Raw genomic sequence first — 19,240 nt, 5'->3', positions numbered from 1 at the left:
TCGCCCTTGTAAGCCGTGCTCTATACACCACCTTCAGCTGTATGGAACTAATAGTTTGCCGGCAAACCCATGTACTTTTTTTCTATTGTGTATTGATCCTAGATAAATAGTTACGCGAAGGAGGAGCTGAAGAATGGGCTGCAATTCTACAACACCTCGGGTAACAGTGGGCTGACAAGTGGCTGGGACATTGTGCAGACAGATGTAAGGTCATTCCACTGGTGTACCTTCCCTCTCAACTGTTACTGGGCAGGAGTTTGGGTTAGTAGAGAAACTGACCGTGTACCATGTGTGTTCCCTCCCCTGTCCAGTTCCGCTGTTGTGGCGTGGTGCATTACGAAGACTGGTTCAACATCTTAAACGGAACAAAGGTGCCCACCTCGTGCTGTTTCAAACTGGTCGACGACTGCTCAACTAATTCCAATACCTGGTGGAAAGACGTGAGTCGCGCGTTAGTTGTCCGTAGGCGCTGCGGTCCCCTCTCTGTGACCTCCTCCACCCCGGCAGCCCTCTGAGATCTCTGCGATCCTCCAATTGTGCACTTTTGCACGTCCTTATCAGGAAAGATTGGGCCTAGAATATCCAATTCATTTTTTCCAATTAAGGGGCAATTTAGCGTGTACAATCCACCTAGCCTGCACATCTTTGGGTTGTGGGGGCGCGACCCACGCAGACACGGGGAGAATGTGCAAACTCCACACAGACAGTGACCCAGGGCCGGGATCAAACCTGGGACCTCGGCGCCATGAGGCAGCAGTGCTAACCACTGCTCCACCGTGCTGCCCTCATGACTTTTTGAAACATAAGGTTCTGAGGAGGTTCGACAAGGTAGATGCTGAAAGGATGTCTCCCCCCACCTCGTGGGTAAATCTATGGGCTGGATTCTCTGGTCCCCCGCATGTTTCCCGGCAGCACGCCGTTCGCTGCCGACGGTATTCCCAACTCCCACCGCTGCTTGTCAATGGGATTTCCCATCGAAGTCTTCCCTTGCTGCCGGGGAACCCACGGGCGGGGGTGCAGTGCGAGCAGAGAATCGCAACAGCCGGAGAACTCCGGCCTACAACCCAGGGGGCATTGCTTCAGAATAAGAGATCTTCCAGTTCAGACGGAGATGAGGGGGAATTTCGTCTCGGAAGGTCGTTAATCCTGGAATTTCGCTACCCAGCGAAAAATGAGAGACAGCGTTTCAGGAGTGGGATTAAAAAACACTTCTACGTGAAAAGATTAGCAGAAGGTTGGAACTCTATTCCAGAAACAGCAATTGATGCGCGAACAATTGTTAATTTTCAAGTTAAGATTGAGAGATTTTTGTGAGCCAAAGGTATTTTGGGATGTGGGGGTAAATTGGGTGTACAGAATGAGTCTCATTGAATGGAAAAATAGGCTCAAGAGGCTGAATGGCCAACTCCTGTTTCTGGGTTCCAATCAGAGAAGGAATCAGTCATCGCAAATTTAGAATTGAAAACACAACCAGAGGTGGCGCAGTGGTTAGCACTGCTGCCTCACTGCACCGAGCACCCGGGTTCGATCCCAGCCCCGGGTCACTGTCCGTGTGGAGTTTGCACATTCTCCCCATGTCTGCGTGGGTCTCACCCCCACAACTCAAAGATGTGCAGGGTAGGTGGATTGGACTCTAAATTTAAATCAGAAAGAAAATACAAGCAGAGTAATATTGCCAATCAGGGGAAGTCCTGTGTTGGAGCACTGTGCAACATAGCGGACTGTCCCTTTAAGCCTTAAAGCCACGTGACGTTCAGTTCTCCATAGGGTTTAATTTTTTTCCTTGTGTCGGTAGGCCTGCTATGAAAAGGTTATTGAGTGGCTGAAGGAGAACGTTGTGGCTGTCTGCATCTTTGGACTTTGCATCCCAGTGCTACAGGTACGTTACTTCACAGAGCGAGCAACGAACGTTACGCGAACTAGGGATGGGATCTTACCTTTCCATACTTTTCCGATTCACAATCAGAATTAGTGTCTCCAGTCACAGAAAGATAACGTGATGGAATAGCTTGCAATTAAGGAGGCAAACGGTATGTTACAAATTGATTGGCGTATAGGAATAAAGACTTCTTAACTCCAATTATTTGGGACCTTGGTGAGGCAAATGGGATACAATGTGTTGTTTTAGTCTCTTTATATAAGGGGGGCATGTTTGTCCTAGGTGAAGTCCAATTAAGGTCCACTGATTTATGGGATGAGAGGATTGTCCCAAGGGGAGAGATTGACCAGACTAGGCCTATATTTTTGGAGCTTTAAAGAATGAGAGTTGATCTCATTCAAACATACAGCAGTCTTAAGGGGCTTGACATGATGAGAAGATGTTACCTCTGGCTGGGGAATCTAGAACATGGGCCCGTGGGTCTCAGACTGAAGGGGTTGGCCGTTTAGGAGAGGTTTCTTCATATTGTGTAAGACCAATAGCTTCTGCTTGGTCCTGAGCAAGCTCCAAACCTCACTCCCCTGCCATCACCAGAACTGCAAGAAGTCTCTTACAACACCAGGTTAACCTGAGGAAGGAGCAGTGCTCTGAAAGCTAGTGATTCGAAACCAACCTGTTGGACTTTAACCTGGTGTTGTCAGACTTCTTACTCTGCCCACCCCAGTCCAACGGCGGCATCTCCACATCATGGTCACCAGAACTGGCTGTTTCCAGCACCTCAGTGTTGCTTAACTCTTCACTTCTGTCTCTGGATTCACTTTTGCGACCCCCTCACTTCAATTTCTCCAATGTCCTCCTCGCCCAATCCCTGTCACCAGGCATGACCTGGCCTCTCCCTATTCCTGTTACCTCTCCAGCCAGTAACCCCCCTGAGAGCTCGGCATTCCCTCGATTCTGGCTTCCTGCGATTTTAATCGCTTCACCTTTGACAGTCGTGCCTTCAGTTGACTGCATTCTCGAATTCTCTCCTTCCCCCTCTACCCCTCGCCACCCCCCCCCCTTTTAGACTCCACTGAAAACCTATCTGTTTTGTCCTCCTATCCCCTTAATATGGTTTGATGTCTAATCGTGTCTGATTGTGCTCCTGTGAGGCAAAGTGGGATGTTCTACGACATAAATGGGCCAAAATGTGGCAGATGGAGTTTAACGTGGATACGTGTGAGGTCATGCATTTTGGTCGGAAAAATGGGGAGGCAACTTATTATCTAAATGGGGAGAGACTTTGGGGAGCTCCGATGCAGAGGGACCTGGGTGTCCTTGTGCACGAGTCACAGAAAACTAACATGCAGGAACAGCAGATAATACAGAAAGCGAATGGAATGTTGCTATTTATAGTTAAAGCAATAGAGAATATAAAGGTAAGGAAGTGTTGTTGCAACTAAACAAGGCATTGGTGAGACCGCGCCTGGAGTATTGTGTACAGTTTTGGTCTCCTTATTTGAGGAAAGATGTAGTGACATTGGAGGCAGTTCAGAGGAGGTTCACTCGGTTGATTCCAGAGATGAGGGGTTTGTCGTATGAAGAGAGATATTGAGCAGTTTGGGTCTATACTCTCTACAGTTTAGAAGAATGAGGGGTGTTGCTAACTTTGCCTTAGTTTAATTGCTCTGTTTTATCACCTTTGCTCTTGAGTCGCCAGGTATCTTTCTGATACCGCCACGTGGTTCAAGTCCGAGTAATGATCAATAAATCAACACACCGCTTAGTAAGAGTTAAATCAAAGCACATTTATTATACACAGTAATCATGACTCATGTACAAATTCTACGTCTAAGCTACTTCTATGACTAACAGGCCAATACTTAACTTCGGACTGGCCCACCAGGTCAGGGAAACGAATGGCCTTTCGTTCGGGTTCTGAGCCTGCGGGATTCGAAGTTGGTACAGATTGATAGCGAGGAGCGCCTATCTCGTAGCGAGCGTTGAAGTAAGACTTACTGGATATCAGCGGCGGCTGGACCGGTCACTGTCAAGGGTTGGTTCGCGTTGCTGAGTGACCCGGTCAAGAAGAGAAGGACGATTTGAACTTGGGCTTGATTCTTATAGTCCCCATGGGCTTCCCGCCTTTCGGGGCGGACCCTGTACCTGGTTCCAAGTGATTGGACTTTGTCCCAATCACTTGGTTCGATTTTCTCCAATGCCTGATCGATGGGCGGTCCTGAGGTGGTCGTTCACCTCCCTTTGTGTAGGCTTCTGCTGGCGCCAAAGAGTCTGGTTTGGCTTTATGTGTCTAAATATTGCTCATTGTTCCCGGGGATTGCTCATTAATATGCAGATGGATGGTGTTTTGTTATGCTGATGGTTGCCGGTATCGATCTTGTCTGGCCTTTCCATAGGTAAATACACAACCTGCAGCTGCTCATTTTTGTCCTGTTGGCTGATTTTCCCATCAGCCTTTGCCCTTCGCCATTTTAAATCGGGAGTTAGCCATTTTAAATCGGGAGTTAGCCATTTTAAATCGGGAGTTAGCCATTTTACCTGGCTACATTGGACATCAAATTGAGGTACATAAGACAATAAAAGGTATGGATAAAGTAGACGTGGAGCAGATGCTACATCTTGTGGGGCATTCTAAAACGAGAGGTCATAGACTCAGCATAAGGGGTCGCACATTTAAAACGGAGTTGAGGGGAAGCTACTTCTCCCAAAGAGTTGTGAATCTGTGGAATTCGCTACCCAGAGTGCGGTGGATGCTGGGGTAATAAACTTAAGGAGGAGTAAGACAGATTTTTAATTGGTCATGGGTTGAAGGGTTATGGAGAACATGCAAGATGTTGGAGTTGAGGCCAGGATGGGAATCAGGCCATGACCGTATTGAATGGTGGAGCAGGCTCGAGAGGCTAAATTGCCGACTCCAGCTCCTAGTTCTTATGTTCTGAGAAAGAACTATTCTGTCTAATTCCATCTTCCAGCTCTTGTTCTGCAATCCAGCATCTCCAGCACAAACCTGGTGTTCTTGATTAATAAGGGGATTTCTTGCTCAATAAGGGGAAGGCCTGATGGGGAGAAGGCAGGAGAATGGGGATGAGAAACATATCAGCTATGGTCGGATGGCGGAGCAGACTCGATGGGCCGAATAGCCTAATTCTGCTCATATGTCTTATGGTCTTACGAATGCAAATAATCACTGTTGTTAAGTTGGTTCCCAGTTCCCCAATACATTGAATTTAAAATCCTCATCTGGGATCTACCTGCTCTAGAGCTTTACATCCTCCTCCGACCAGGTCACCCTCTCCATATGTTGGCTTTTTATGTGTTCTTCCCCTTCCCATCAGTGGTGTTCTTTGTGTTGCTTATTTCAGGATGACTGGCGTAGCAGTCACAAAGACCACAAAATAGCTTGAACTTAAACAAAGCTATAAATTTAATAACACTACTAATTTGGATTCGACACGTACTCCTAAAGAATACACAGTTCATTATTAATATTTAAACTATATTCATCTACAGCTAATCTTAATACTGATATAAACTATGATCTGCTCTCGCTTACACTATTTATATTTCTGACTCTCTCCAGCTAACTCTTGCACATACTCTCCCACAAGGCTTAGCATCTGTCTTGTATACTTGTAACTGTAGCTCCCTCTAAGGCTACTCTAGACACTTCATTAACCCTTGCAGTTCTCACAGTTATGATAATACCACACCATCATCTCAGTCTTACTTTCTAAAACTCCTTTCCTGATGCTCTTTATTTTGCTCTTCTCTTGAAAATGTTCACCACACCCATTTTTTCCGACAAAGCTTTCAGCTTCTGTCCCAAAATGGCTTTGGCGACTGCTCCTTTGCTATTCCAAAAAATATTCTTTCCAAAGGGCCTTAGGCTGTTTTCTGTGTTGAATTGAAGACATATATTTTTGCTGTGCGTAACCTGTAGTTTTTTTGGCACCAGGATTCAACAAAAAAAAGTTTGTTGTCTAAAATATACCGTCGCCCTGAACTGTAGCCTGTCTGGAACTCTGTCTCTAACTCACTGTCTCTTTTAGGGTTGCCAACTGGGATTAAATGTATTCCTGGAGGTTTCTTCACATGATTCCCCCCTCCCCTCCCCACCCCTTTCCCCTTCCCCCCACCTCCCAACACATCTATCCTTGTGACACACTGCCTTCCTACATCAATTGGAAAGCAAAAAGGCTATCATTTCTCCCATTTTCAATATTTCTTTCATCTGGTAAAGATCAACATCTAAAGAAGCGGGCACGACATATGCAATTTTTTTATTAATGCCACGGTGATTTTTCCGGATCTTTTTTTTTTTAAATTTAGAGTACCTAATTCATTTTCTCCAGTTAAGGGGCAATTAGGGTGTGGCCAATCCACCTACCCTGCACATCTTTGGGCTGTGGGGGCGAAACCCACGCAAACACTGGGAGAATGTGCAAACTCCACACGACCAGTGACCCAGAGCTGGGATGGAACCTGGGACCTCAGCGCCGTGAGGCAGCAGTGCTAACCCACTGCGCCACCGTGCTGCCCTATTTTTCTGGATCTTCGATCCCTGGAGAACTCCAGGCCAATGGAAATCCCCAGTTTTGTTCGTTCCTTCTCTCTTGCCCCTCCTAAGCTCCATATTGCAGCCCTGCATATTCTTCCTCTTTAGGCGGTTCAGGGGCAACACCAAGGGAGTGTTAATGGTAGCATTGAGGAATGAAGAAGGTGCTGATAGCGGCCAAAATCATGGGGCAAAAACCAAACGGACTCGAAACACCCCCCCCCCCCCCCCCCCCCCCCCCCCCCCCCCCCCGGAGCACAATCTTGGTTCCACCTCACCTTGACCGCTTGAGTTGCCTGCCTCAGCTGCGTCCCAGCCTTCAGAACCCGAAAATCAAACAGGAGCAAAAGGTGAGTTTCTCTGTTCTAATTTGTGATCTTTTCTTCCCTCCTCCCGCTCCTTCTTCCTCAGATACTTGGGCTTGTTTCGTCCTTGGTGATGTACTGCCAGCTCGTCAAAACGGAGAAGCAGTACAGCTGAAGAAAGATCTCCCGCCTCTGTGAATTCAACGGGATTCAGTTCTCCGTTTCTTCAACGCAAGTCTTTGGCACTTAGGCCATCTTCAAGTAGTCAACTGAATGATTATCCTCCACAGGGTTATAGCACATAGTGCAGCATTTAAAAACAATTCTAACGATTATCTGAACTTGGGGTTCACTATCTCCCCGATGGCAGGTCGGGGGAAATGCAGACACCAGTGTGTTGTTCGGCCAGCAGATGCTGAACTGGAAGCTCCGAATGTTATAACAGCTTCCCAGTGGCATAACACATGTGGTTCAGTAATGCTCTGTGTTGAATGCACCTCCTCAAGACTTCCCCTCCACACTTCTGAAGTTTCACAGTCGACAGAAAAATGCTTTCAGTGCCAGAGTATGTGTAATAATCTTTCTCCTTTCAACGTAAGTTTCCTCGCTATGTTTTTCGTTTTTTTTTTAAATTTAGAGTACCCAATTTATTTTTTCCAATTAAGGGGCAATTTAGCGTGGCCAATCCACCTACCCTGCACATCTTTGGGTTGTGGGGGCGAAACCCGCGCTCACACGGGGAGAATGTGCAAACTCCACACGGACAGTGACCCAGAGCCGGGATCGAACCTGGGACCTCGGCGCCGTGAGGCAGCAGTGCTAACCACTGCACCACCGTGCTGCCCCCCCTATGTTTTTCTGATGGTTCCGTGACTCCCAACTTTCCTGCGGGGAGTCAGCCTGGCAGAGGAAACAGTTCGGAGGGAGGACCCCTGGACTATCGGTCGACCTCATTCCACAACCCACAAGTAGTTAATATAAGCCTACCTGCCACAAGTAGGCTCACATTAACACTGCAATGAAGTTACTGTGAAAATCCCCTAGCCTCCACACTCCGGCGCCTGTTCGGGTACGCTGAGGGAGAATTCAGAATGTCCAATTCCCCTCACAAACACGTCTTTCGGGACTTGTGGGAAAAAACCGGAGCACCCGGAGGAAACCCACACAGACACGGGGAGAATGTGCAGACTCCGCACAGACAGTGACTCAAGCCGGGAATCATACCTGGGTCCTTGGCGCTGCGTAGCAACAGTGCTAACCACTGCGCTACTGTGCATTCGGCCCATTGTCCCCTTGCTGGACTTTGAAAGAACTTTCCACTTCCCTGCCCCTTTCCAATAACGTTTCAAGGATTTATCCGATTTCCTTACCAGCAACATGTCTCAGATCGCAACGATCCGTTGCGTGTGACAAATGTCTCGCTGCCTCCCCTAGTTTCTTCTGTAAATTGTCTTAAATCTTCGGTCCTCTGGTTAGCAACACCCTTCCTGCCACTGGGAACAGTTTCCTCCCTATTTACCCTGTCGGGTTCCATAAAGGGCGACAAGATTTTTATAACCGCTTGTTTGCAAATGAAAATAGACATTAGGGGGCAGAGGGAGTGACTGATTCTCTTGGCCAAATGAAACTTGTCTTTGACACTCTGATTCCACATGTCTTTGAGAGATTCCCATCTTGTGGCCTGAATGAATGTTGTCTTTCACGGAATCCATGGTTGGGATTTCCCGGGCCTCGCCCTGGCAGGTCCGGCCCCGAGATGGGGGTTGTGGGGGGGGCCGGGCGGAGCAGCAGGACTGCCGAAGTGCTATTAACTTTCTGCGAGATCCCAGTGGTGGGCAGAGCCGGAAAATCCCAGCCAATTAGCGAAAGCCTTGTAACGGGCAAACTTTCTGAACATTACAATTAAAGTTTCACAACTGCCACTTCGAGACTGCGCCTTGTGTCATTTTTGCCGGTGATTCTCGTCTGGAGCACTTTATAATTACTCCAGAATTGCAGGCTCTATTCTTATTCTGGGGCTGGTTTAGCACAGTGGGCAAAACAGCTGACTTGTAAAGCAGAGCAAGGCCAGCAGCACGGTTCAATTCCTGTACCGGCCGCCCCGAACAGGCGCCGGAATGTGGTGACTAGGGGCTTTTCACAGTAACCTCATTCAAACCTACTTGTGACAATAAGCTATTATTATTATTATTCATTCACGGGACGAGAGCGTCATCGGAAAAGCCAGCCTTCATTGCCCATTCCTTTTTTTTTACAAATTTAGAGTACCCAATTCATTTTTTCCAATTAAGGGGCAATTTATCGTGGCCAATCCACCTACCCTGCACATCTTTGGGTTGTGAGGGCGAAACCCACGCTCACACGGGGAGAACGTGCAAACTCCACACGGACAGTGACCCGGGACCGGGATCGAACCTGGGACCTCGGCGCCGTGAGGCTGCAGTGCTAACCACTGAGCCACCGTGCTGCCCCATTCGTCCCCTCTTGACCATGCCAGCACAAGCATACCCAGGTGCCCTTCCTAATCCCACCTTCCAGCACCCGGTGCACAGCCCTGTAGCTTAGAGCACTTACCGTGCGGAGTTTGCACATTCTCCCCGTGTCTGCCTGGGTCTCGCTCCCACAACCCAAAGATGTGCAGGGTAGGTGGATTGGCCACGCTAAACTGCCCCTTAATTGGGGGGAAAAAAAAAATTGGACACTTTAAATTTATTTTAAAAAAGCTTAGAGCACTTGAGGTCCACGTTCAGATACTTCTTAGAAGAGTTTAGGGTCTCTGCCTCCACCACCAACTCGGGCAGCAAATCCCAGACTCCCACTGCCCTCTGCGTAAAAAAAGTTCTTCCTCATGTCCTCTCTACACCTTCTACCACTTATCTTGAATCTATGTCCCCTGCTTCCAGAATTCTCCACCAAGGGAAACAATTGTACCCTGTCCACCCGATCTCTTCCCCTCCTAATTTGGTCCACCTCAATTAAGTCACCCCTCAGCCTTCTTTGTTCAAAGGAAAATAACCCCAACCTGAGATGTTAAAACATGCTGCTGTGCAGAGGGACCTGGGTGTGCTGGTGCACGAGTCGCAAAAAGTTGGTGTGTAGGTGCAGCAGGTGATTATGAATACTAATCGATTTTTGTCTTTCATTGCTAGAGGGATGGAGTTCAAGACTAGTGAGGTTATGCTGCAATTGTATAGGGTGTTGGTGAGGCCGCATCTGGAGTATTGTGTTCAGTTTTGGTCTCCTTACCTGAGAAAGGACATATTGGCACTGGAGAGAGTGCAGAGGAGATTCACTAGGTTGATCCCAGAGTTGAGGGGATTAGATTATGATGAGAGGTTGAGTAGACTGGGACTGTACTCATTGGAGTTTAGAAGGATGCGGGGGGGATCTTATTGAGACATATAAAATTATGAAGGGAATAGATAGGATGACTTCCGGTTGCAGCGATGACTAGCTAAGCCGCACGTTTCGGCGGCTCCAGCTCCAACGGACCTTCAGGCTCTTTTAAGAGCCCCAACGGGAAATTTTCGCGCGACGAAACCCGGTGTGGGGTGAGTGAATAGGGAGTCCCCCCCCAACGAAAGAGGAAAATATCGGCGGCGGCGGCTGCAGCGCGAGGAATCCTCGACGATAGGGACAGAAAGGGAGAAGACACAAGATGGCGGCGGAGAAAGCCCAGGCGGCATGGGGGCCCGAGCAAGACGAATTCTTGAGACGGTGTGTGGAGCTACTAAAGAGGGAGGTGCTGACCCCGATGCTACAGGCAATTGAGGGGCTCAAGGAGGCACAAAGGACCCAGGAGACAGAGCTCCGCGTGGTGGAGCAGAAGGTGACGGATAATGAGGACGAGATCCTGGGCCTGGCGGTCAAAACACAGACGCACGAGGCGCTCCACAAAAAGTGCATTGAAAGGATTGAGGCCCTAGAAAACAGAGCGCGAAGGAAGAACCTTCGGATACTGGGTCTCCCTGAGGGAGTGGAAGGAGCAGATTGTGGGGCTTATGTAAGTACGATGCTAAGCTCGTTGATGGGAGCTGAGGCCCCTGCGGGCTCCTTAGAGGTGGAGGGGGCACATCGGATCCCGGCGAGAAGACCAAAAGCGGGAGAACCACCTAGGGCGACAATCGTGCAATTTCACCGCCTTAAAGATAGAGAAGAGGTCCTGAGATGGGCTAAAAAAGTACAGAGTAGCAGATGGGAGAATGCAGTGGTACGGGTGTACCAGGATTGGAGTGCGGAGGTGGCGAGAAGGAGGGCGAGTTTTAACCGAGCCAAGGAGGTGTTACACAAAAAGAAGGTGAAGTTCGGGATGCTGCAGCCGGCACGACTATGGGTCACGTACCAGGAGAGACATCACTATTTCGAAACGGCGGAAGAAGCATGGACCTTTATTAAAGAGGAGAAATTGGATCGGAACTGAGGGACTGATACTGTAGGGAATGTTATTGTCGATGTAAATAGAGAAGTAAATTGGGAAGGGGGGAGACACTAAGAAATGTGGGCGCCGGTGAGGGGGGAAAGAAGGGACATAGGCAGAGAATGAGGAATGGGAGTGGGAGGGGAAAGGGAGCTGCGCCACAAGAGGCGGGTCAGATAAAGGGATGTTCCCGCGCCAGAAAGATAATGGCGGGAAGACAGGCGCAAGGCAGATGGGAGTTCCCCACACGGGGGGGTCAAGGAGGGAGCAGGAGTAGCCGGGGTCAGTTGAAGTCAGCTGACTTGCGGAAGTAATATGGGGGGAGCAATCACGCTAGAAGGGGATCTAACGGGGGGGGGGAACTGGGTTGCTGCTGCGGAAATCAAAAAGGAAATGGCTAAAGAGTGGGTGGACGGGGATGGAATGCGACGCCTGGGGAGCGAGTGGGAGCGCGGAGGCGGGATACGGGACTGGCCTAGAGAAGGTGATGGCTGGTCGACACGGGAAGGGGGCAGGTAGCCCCCTAGTGAGGCTGATCACGTGGAACGTGAGAGGCCTGAATGGACCGATTAAAAGGGCCCGAGTGCTCGCGCACTTGAAAGGTCGAAGGGCAGACATGGCTATGCTCCAGGAGACGCACCTGAAGATGGCGGACCAAGTTAGGTTAAGGAAAGGATGGGTGGGACAGGTGTTCCACTCAGGACTAAATGCAAAGAATAGAGGGGTGGCCATACTGGTGGGGAAACGGGTAGCATTTGAAGCAAGGAGCATTGTAGCAGATAGCGGAGGTAGATATGTAATGGTGAGTGGCAGGCTGGAGGGAATGGAGGTCGTGCTGGTTAATGTATATGCCCTGAATTGGGACGATGCGGGATTTATGAGACGGATGTTGGGTCGTATACCGGACCTGGATGTAGGAAACTTGATATTGGGAGGGGACTTCAACACCGTGCTGGACCCAGGGTTAGATAGATCCAGATCGAAGACCGGAAGAAGGCCGGCAGCGGCCAAGGTGCTCAAGGGATTTATGGACCAAATGGGGGGAGTGGATCCATGGCGATTTCTTAGACCGAGGGCCAGGGAGTTCTCCTTCTCCCATGTCCATAAAGTGTACTCCCGGATAGATTTTTTTGTTCTGGGAAGGTCGTTGATCTCAAGGGTGGAAGAAGCTGAGTATTCAGCCATAGCGGTTTCGGACCATGCCCCACACTGAGTGGACCTGGAACTAGGAGAGGAAAGGGAGCAGCGAGCACTCTGGCGATTGGATGTGGGATTGATGGCGGATGAGGGAGTGTGTGGAAGAGTGCGGGGATGTATTGAAAGGTACCTGGAGGCCAATGACGACGGGGAGGTCCGAGTGGGAGTGGTATGGGAAGCACTAAAAGCGGTGGTCAGAGGAGAGCTGATCTCCATTAGGGCCCACAAAGGGAAAACAGAGGCCAAGGAAAGGGAAAGATTACTGGGGGAGATTTTAAGGGTGGACAGGGAATTTGCGGAGACCCCGGAGGAGGGACTGTACAGGGAGAGAAGACGACTCCAGACGGAGTTCGACCTTTTGACCACCAGAAGGGCGGAGGTGCTGTGGAGGAAGGCACAGGGGAGGAGGTATGAATATGGGGAAAAGGCTAGTCGCCTGCTGGCCCATCAGCTGCGAAAGAGGACAGCGGCGAGGGAGATAGCGGGAATTAGAGACGAAAAGGGAGCTACGGTGCGGAGAGCAGGGAAGATAAACGAGGTGTTCAAGACCTTTTATGAAGGGCTGTATAGGTCCCAACCCCCGGAGGGAGAGGAGGGGATGCGGCAGTTCCTGGATCAATTGAGGTTCCCGAGGGTGGAGGGGCAGGAGGTGGAAGGCCTGGGGGCACCGATTGGGGTGGACGAGGTTATTAAGGGGCTGGGGAATATGCAAGCAGGGAAGGCTCCGGGACCAGACGGGTTCCCGGTGGGATTTTATAGAAAATACGTGGACTTGTTGGCCCCGCTGTTGGTGAGGACGTTTAATGAGGCCAGGGAAGGAGGGACTTTACCCCCGGCAATGTCGGAGGCGACGATATCGCTAATTCTGAAGCGGGATAAAGATCCGTTGCAGTGTGGGTCCTATAGACCTATTTCATTATTGAATGTGGATGCCAAATTGCTGGCAAAGGTACTGGCATCGAGGATAGAGGACTGTGTCCCGGGGGTGGTGCACGAAGACCAGACAGGGTTCGTAAAGGGGAGACAACTGAATGTCAACGTGCGACGACTATTAGGGGTGATAATGATGCCCCCAGTGGAGGGGGAGGCAGAGATAGTGGCGGCAATGGATGCAGAGAAGGCATTTGATAGGGTGGAGTGGGAGTACTTATGGGAGGTGCTAAGGAGGTTTGGGTTCGGGAATGGGTTTATTAGCTGGGTCAAACTCCTTTATGGGGCCCCAACGGCAAGTGTGGCCACGGGTCGGCAAAGATCGGAGTATTTACGACTATATAGGGGAACAAGACAGGGATGCCCGCTATCTCCATTGTTGTTCGCGTTGGCAATTGAACCTCTGGCCATGGCGTTGAGAGACTCCAGGAAATGGAGAGGGGTGATTAGAGGGGGAGAAGAACACCGAGTGTCGTTATACGCAGATGACCTACTGTTGTATGTGACGGACCCAGTGGGGGGGATGACAGAGGTCATGCAGATATTGAGGGAGTTCGGAGATTTCTCGGGATATAGGCTTAACATGGGGAAGAGTGAACTATTCGTGATACACCCAGGGGACCAGAGTAGAGAGATACAAGGCCTGCCTCTAAGGAAAGTGGAAAGAAACTTCTGATACCTGGGGATTCAGAGCGCTAGGAGCTGGGGAACCTTACACAGACTTAATCTGACACGATTGGTAGAACAAATGGAGGAGGACTTCAAGAGGTGGGACATGCAGCCTCTGTCGTTGGCGGGCAGAGTGCAGGCAATTAAGATGATGGTCCTCCCGAGGTTCTTATTTGTATTTCAATGTCTCCCTATACTAATCACTAAGACCTTTTTTTAAAAAATAGACAGGAGCATCACGAGCTTCGTGTGGGCAGGGAAAGTCCCGAGGGTAAGGAGGGGGTTCCTACAACGTAGCAGAGACAGAGGAGGATTGGCGCTACCGAATTTGGGCGACTACTATTGGGCCGCCAATGTGGCGATGATTCGTAAATGGATGATGGAGGGAGAGGGAGCGGCGTGGAAAAGACTGGAGAGAAAGTCCTGTAAAGGGACGAGCCTAGAGGCGCTGGTGACAGCGCCGCTACCGCTCTCACCAAAAAAGTTTACCACGAACCCAGTGGTGGCGGCAACATTGAATATTTGGGGACAATGGAGGCGACAGAGAGGTGCCAGTGGGGTCCCCAATCAGGAACAACCACAGGTTTGCCCCAGGAAGGATGGATGGAGGATTTCAGAGCTGGCACCAGTTGGGAATTAGGAGGGTGGGAGATTTATTTATAGATGGGACGTTTGCGAGCTTGGGAGCATTGGAGGAAAAGTATAAGTTGCCCCGGGGAAACTTCCTTAGATATATGCAGGTGAGGGCGTTCACAAGACAACAGGTGAGGGAATTTCCGCTGCTCCCGGCACAGGGGATCCAGGACAGAGTGCTTTCGGGGGTGTGGGTCGGAGAGGGCAAGGTGTCAGAGATATACCGAGAGATGAGGGAAGAGGGGGAGGAGCTGGTGGGCGAGTTAAAAGGAAAGTGGGAAGAAGAGCTAGGGGAGGAGATAGAGGAGGGTATGTGGGCTGATGCCCTAAGCAGGGTAAATTCCTCTTCCTCGTGCGCCAGGCTTAGCCTGATTCAATTCAAGGTGCTACATAGAGCACACATAACGGGAGAAAGACTGAGCAGGTTCTTTGGAGTGGAGGACAAGTGTGGGAGGTGCGGCGGAAGCCCGGCAAACCACGCACATATGTTTTGGTCGTGCCCGGCACTGAAGGGGTATTGGAAGGGAGTGACGGGAGTGATCTCGAAGGCGGTGAAGGTCCGGGTCAAACCAGGCTGGGGGCTAGCTCTATTTGGAGTTGCGGATGAGCCGGGAGTGCACGAGGCGAAAGAGGCCGACGTTGTGGCCTTTGCGTCCCTAGTAGCCCGGCGTAGGATTTTACTCATGTGGAAGGAAGCGAAACCCCCCGGACTGGAGGCCTGGATAAACGATATGGCGGGGTTCATAAAACTGGAGCAGATGAAGTTTGCGCTGAGAGGATCGGCTCAAGGGTTCACCAGGCGGTGGCAGCCATTCCTCGACTACCTAGGGGAACGTTAGAGGGAAGACAGATGACCAGCAGCAGCAACCCAGGGGGGAGGGGGGGGTGGGGGGGGTGGAAAGTTTTAGTTTATGTTAAATGATTAGTCTACCATGTTGATTAGCCATTTGTTTATTGTTAAATTTTCTTTTTTGTTATGTTTGATGTGTAAGGGGAAAAAATTGTGATCGAAAAATTTTCAATAAAATATATTTTTTTAAAAAAGGAATAGATAGGATAGATGCGGGCAGGTTATTTCCACTGGTCGGGGAAAGCACAACTAGGCCCCCTAGCCTCAAAATAAAGGGAGGTAGATTTAGGACGGAGTGTAGGAGGAACTTCTTCACCCAAAGGGTTGTGAATCTCTGGAATTCCTTGCCCAGTGAAGCAGTTGAGGCTCCTTCTTTAAACGTTTTTAAGAAAAAGATAGATGCCTTTCTAAAGAATAAAGGGATTAAGGGTTATGGTGTATGGGCCAGAAGGTGGAGCTGAGTCCACAAAGATCAGCCATGATCTCATTAAATGGTGGAGCAGGCTCGAGGGGCCAGATGGCCTACTCCTGTTCCTAGTTCTTATGTTCTTAACCTATCTGAGCACTCCTCCTAGTTACATCTTTCTAGCCCTGGCAACATTCTTGTAAACCTCCTCTGCACACTCTCCAGAGCAATTTTGTCCTTCTTGAACCATTGCAGCCTGAATGATGAGGTTAATTTCAAAGGTGATCGGTTGCTACATATTCAATGGAAGGCTCGACTCTTTCAGAGGGAAGTGAAGAGAGAGCCACTTTGCTGTGGTCATGTAGTCACATATAGAACCATAAAATCCCTACAGTGCAGAAGGAGGCCATTGAGTCTGCACCGACCCTTACCTAGGCCAACACCCTCGCCCTAACCCCGTGACCCCACCTAACCTGCACATCCCTGGACTGCGGGAAGAAACCGGAGCACCAGGAAGAAACCCACGGCGACATGGGGACAACGCGTAAACCTCCCCACAACCATCCGAGGCCGGAATTGAACCCGGGTCCCTGACGCTGTGAGACAGCAGTGCTAACCACTGTGGCACATATAGGCCAGACCAGGTATCTGCAGCTCATTTCCCTCACTGAAGGACCATGGGTGAAGCACATTTGTTTTTTTTCACAAACGTTCAGTAGTTACATGGTTACTGACAGGTTTTTTTAATTCCACATTTACTCAATTAACTGGATTAAAATTTTCTACCGTGCCGCGGTGGGATTTGAACTCGTGTTTCCCGAACATTAGTCCAGGCCTCAGAAATGACTGCTCCTGTTAATATTCTCAAACGCATTTATAATGTCACATAATGTCGTGCGCAATCCTTGCTTTATGATTGAAAAGTACTTTGTAGCAGCAACAATTACTGATAGTACTGAGGAAGTGCTGCACTGTCGGAGGCGCTGTGTCTCTGGATGCAATGTTAAATCGAGGCCCTATTGTTCAGCTGGACACAAAAGATAGCAGGACACCATTTTGAAGAACAACAGGGGAGTTATCCGTGGTCTCCTGGCCATTATTTATCCCCCAACCAACATCATGTCATTATCACATTGCTGTTTGTGGGAGCTTGCTGTGCGCACATTCCCTGCCAAGTTTCATTCATTACAACAGTGACTGCACTTCCACGAAAAATGCTTCATTTGCTGCAAAGCACATTGGGATTTTCCAACTGTAGTGATGTCTATATATGTAAAATACATGATTGGTTAATGTGCAGTCAGTACAGCCAGATGATCACTAGAGGGCAACAATAACAGGGAGTATAAAAACAGGCTCAATCTGCTTTCCCACTCTCTTCAAAGAACAAAGAAATGTACAGCACAGAAACAGGCCCTTCGGCCCTCCAAGCCCGTGCCGACCATGCTGCCCGACTAAACTACAATCTTCTACACTTCCTGGGTCCGTATCCCTCTATTCCCATCCTATTCATGTATTTGTCAAGATGCCCCTTAAATGTCACTATCGTCCCTGCTTCCACCACCTCCTCCGGTAGCGAGTTCCAGGCACCCACTACCCTCTGTGTAAAAAAACTTGCCTCGTACATCTACTCTAAACCTTGCCCCTCTCACCTTAAACTTATGCCCCCTAGTAATTGATCCCTCTACCCTGGGGAAAAGCCTCTGACTATCCACTCTGTCTATGCCCCTCATAATTTTGTAGACCTCTATCAGGTCGCCCCTCAACCTCCGTCGTTCCAGTGAGAACAAACTGAGTTTATTCAACCGCTCCTCATAGCTAATGCCCTCCATACCAGGCAACATTCTGGTAAATCTCTTCTGCACCCTCTCTAAAGCCTCCACATCCTTCTGGTAGTGTGGCGACCAGAATTGAACACTATACTCCAAGTGTGGCCTAACTAAGGTTCTATACAGCTGCAACATGACTTGCCAATTCTTATACTCAATGCCCCGGCCAATGAAGTGTGTGTTGTAGCTAGAGAACAGAAGTGTGACCAGCTCAGAGTGTAGACTATTATATTCATTGTTAATTTAATTCAATCTTAGTTAATTCAACTACCAGTCAAAGTATTAAAGAAAAGAACTCACAAGTATATTAATTTGTTACTCAATAAATAATTTCTCATCACTGAAAGACTTTTGAGTGTTCATCATCAAAGTAAAGTATAAATCGGCATCACAAATGAGTAGCATAGAAATTACTCCCAAGTAATATAACACCAGCGTCTTAAAAGTTGCTATAGAAATGCAAGACTTTTTTATCCTTCTTATAAATTTAGAGCACCCAAGTCTTTTCTTTCTCCCAATTAAGGGGCAATTTACCGTGGCCAATTCACCCATCCTGCACATCTTTTTGGGTTGTGGGGGGGGGGGGGGTGGTGAGACCCACGCAGACACGGGGAGAATGTGCAAACTCCACACAGACAGTGACTCAGGGCCGGGATCGAACCCGGGTCCTCGGCACCATGAGGCAGCAGTGCTAACCACTGCGTCAATGTGCTGCCCTAAAACGTAAACCTTTTTTGAAACCGAGTTACTTTACGCACAATATTGGCAGTTGCACTCCGAGAGAGTGAAATCAATGGTAAATAGTCACAATAGATGCTGGTGACGTCACTCTGAGGTTAGGGCTGAAGTGCACGGGACGATGAAATGTAAGTGGATTGACTCCGAATCTAAACATTTTGAACATGTGCTGGAGTGCTTCAGGCTGACGCTGGAGAGACTGATAATGAGAATCTGAGTCTTTCAATAATCCCATTATAAGAGTGACGTAGACTATCCAAGGGCCAGGACACACAAACAGGCAAGGCTAAGGGAAGTACACCCATGGTTGTGGGCCAGGGGTATTCCCACTTCCCTATGTGATTCACCTAATTAGCGATGAATTGCAGGAAACACCTTGATCCTCGTATGGAGCTGTAATCAGTTTGTGACAACTGCCTTCCCTTTCAACCCACATTAAACAAAAATGTAACTCTGCCGCCGCATCAAACCCACCAAGTGTGAGGTTTAAAGAGCAGCGTCGCCGGTGCATGAGCTGACCTGCTCAATGTGACTTCCCAAGAAATAGCACACCAGGTTAAATAGGTTGTGAGACTGCTTACTGTGCCCACCCCAGTCCAGAGCCAGCATCTCCACATCATTCCCAAGCAATTACATTTGTCTGTCAAGTGTCGAGGAGGGGGGGGGGGGGGGGGGGGGGTAGCATTCTCACTCACACACGCCTCTGAGGAGGAAAGTCACTTGTTCAAGTCCTGCGACATCGACAGATTGCATTTACATTGCGCCTTTAAGCACAGTAAAACATCCCATTCACAGGGACGGTTATGAACACAGATTGGATACTGTGGCTCAG

General features: G+C 49.2%; 1 protein-coding gene across 1 annotated transcript in view; it reads left to right on the top strand.

Moving 5' to 3' along the window:
* The window catches only part of LOC140404035 (tetraspanin-4-like), a 61,725-nt gene extending 53,061 nt beyond the window's left edge, over positions 1 to 8,664 (top strand). Inside the window, exons 5-8 of the mRNA XM_072492389.1 lie at positions 103 to 204; positions 312 to 440; positions 1,796 to 1,879; positions 6,846 to 8,664. Of these exons, the coding sequence (XP_072348490.1) occupies positions 103 to 204; positions 312 to 440; positions 1,796 to 1,879; positions 6,846 to 6,914 (384 nt within the window). The 3' untranslated portion in view covers positions 6,915 to 8,664. The remainder of the gene's footprint in view (positions 1 to 102; positions 205 to 311; positions 441 to 1,795; positions 1,880 to 6,845) is intronic.
* The last annotated feature ends 10,576 nt before the right edge of the window (positions 8,665 to 19,240 follow it).

This window comes from Scyliorhinus torazame, chromosome 29 (genome assembly GCF_047496885.1).
Source record: "Scyliorhinus torazame isolate Kashiwa2021f chromosome 29, sScyTor2.1, whole genome shotgun sequence".
Taxonomy (NCBI): Eukaryota; Metazoa; Chordata; class Chondrichthyes; order Carcharhiniformes; family Scyliorhinidae; genus Scyliorhinus; species Scyliorhinus torazame.
Note: the sequence above shows the minus strand (reverse complement) of the source record. Positions and strands in the feature narration are given on the sequence as shown.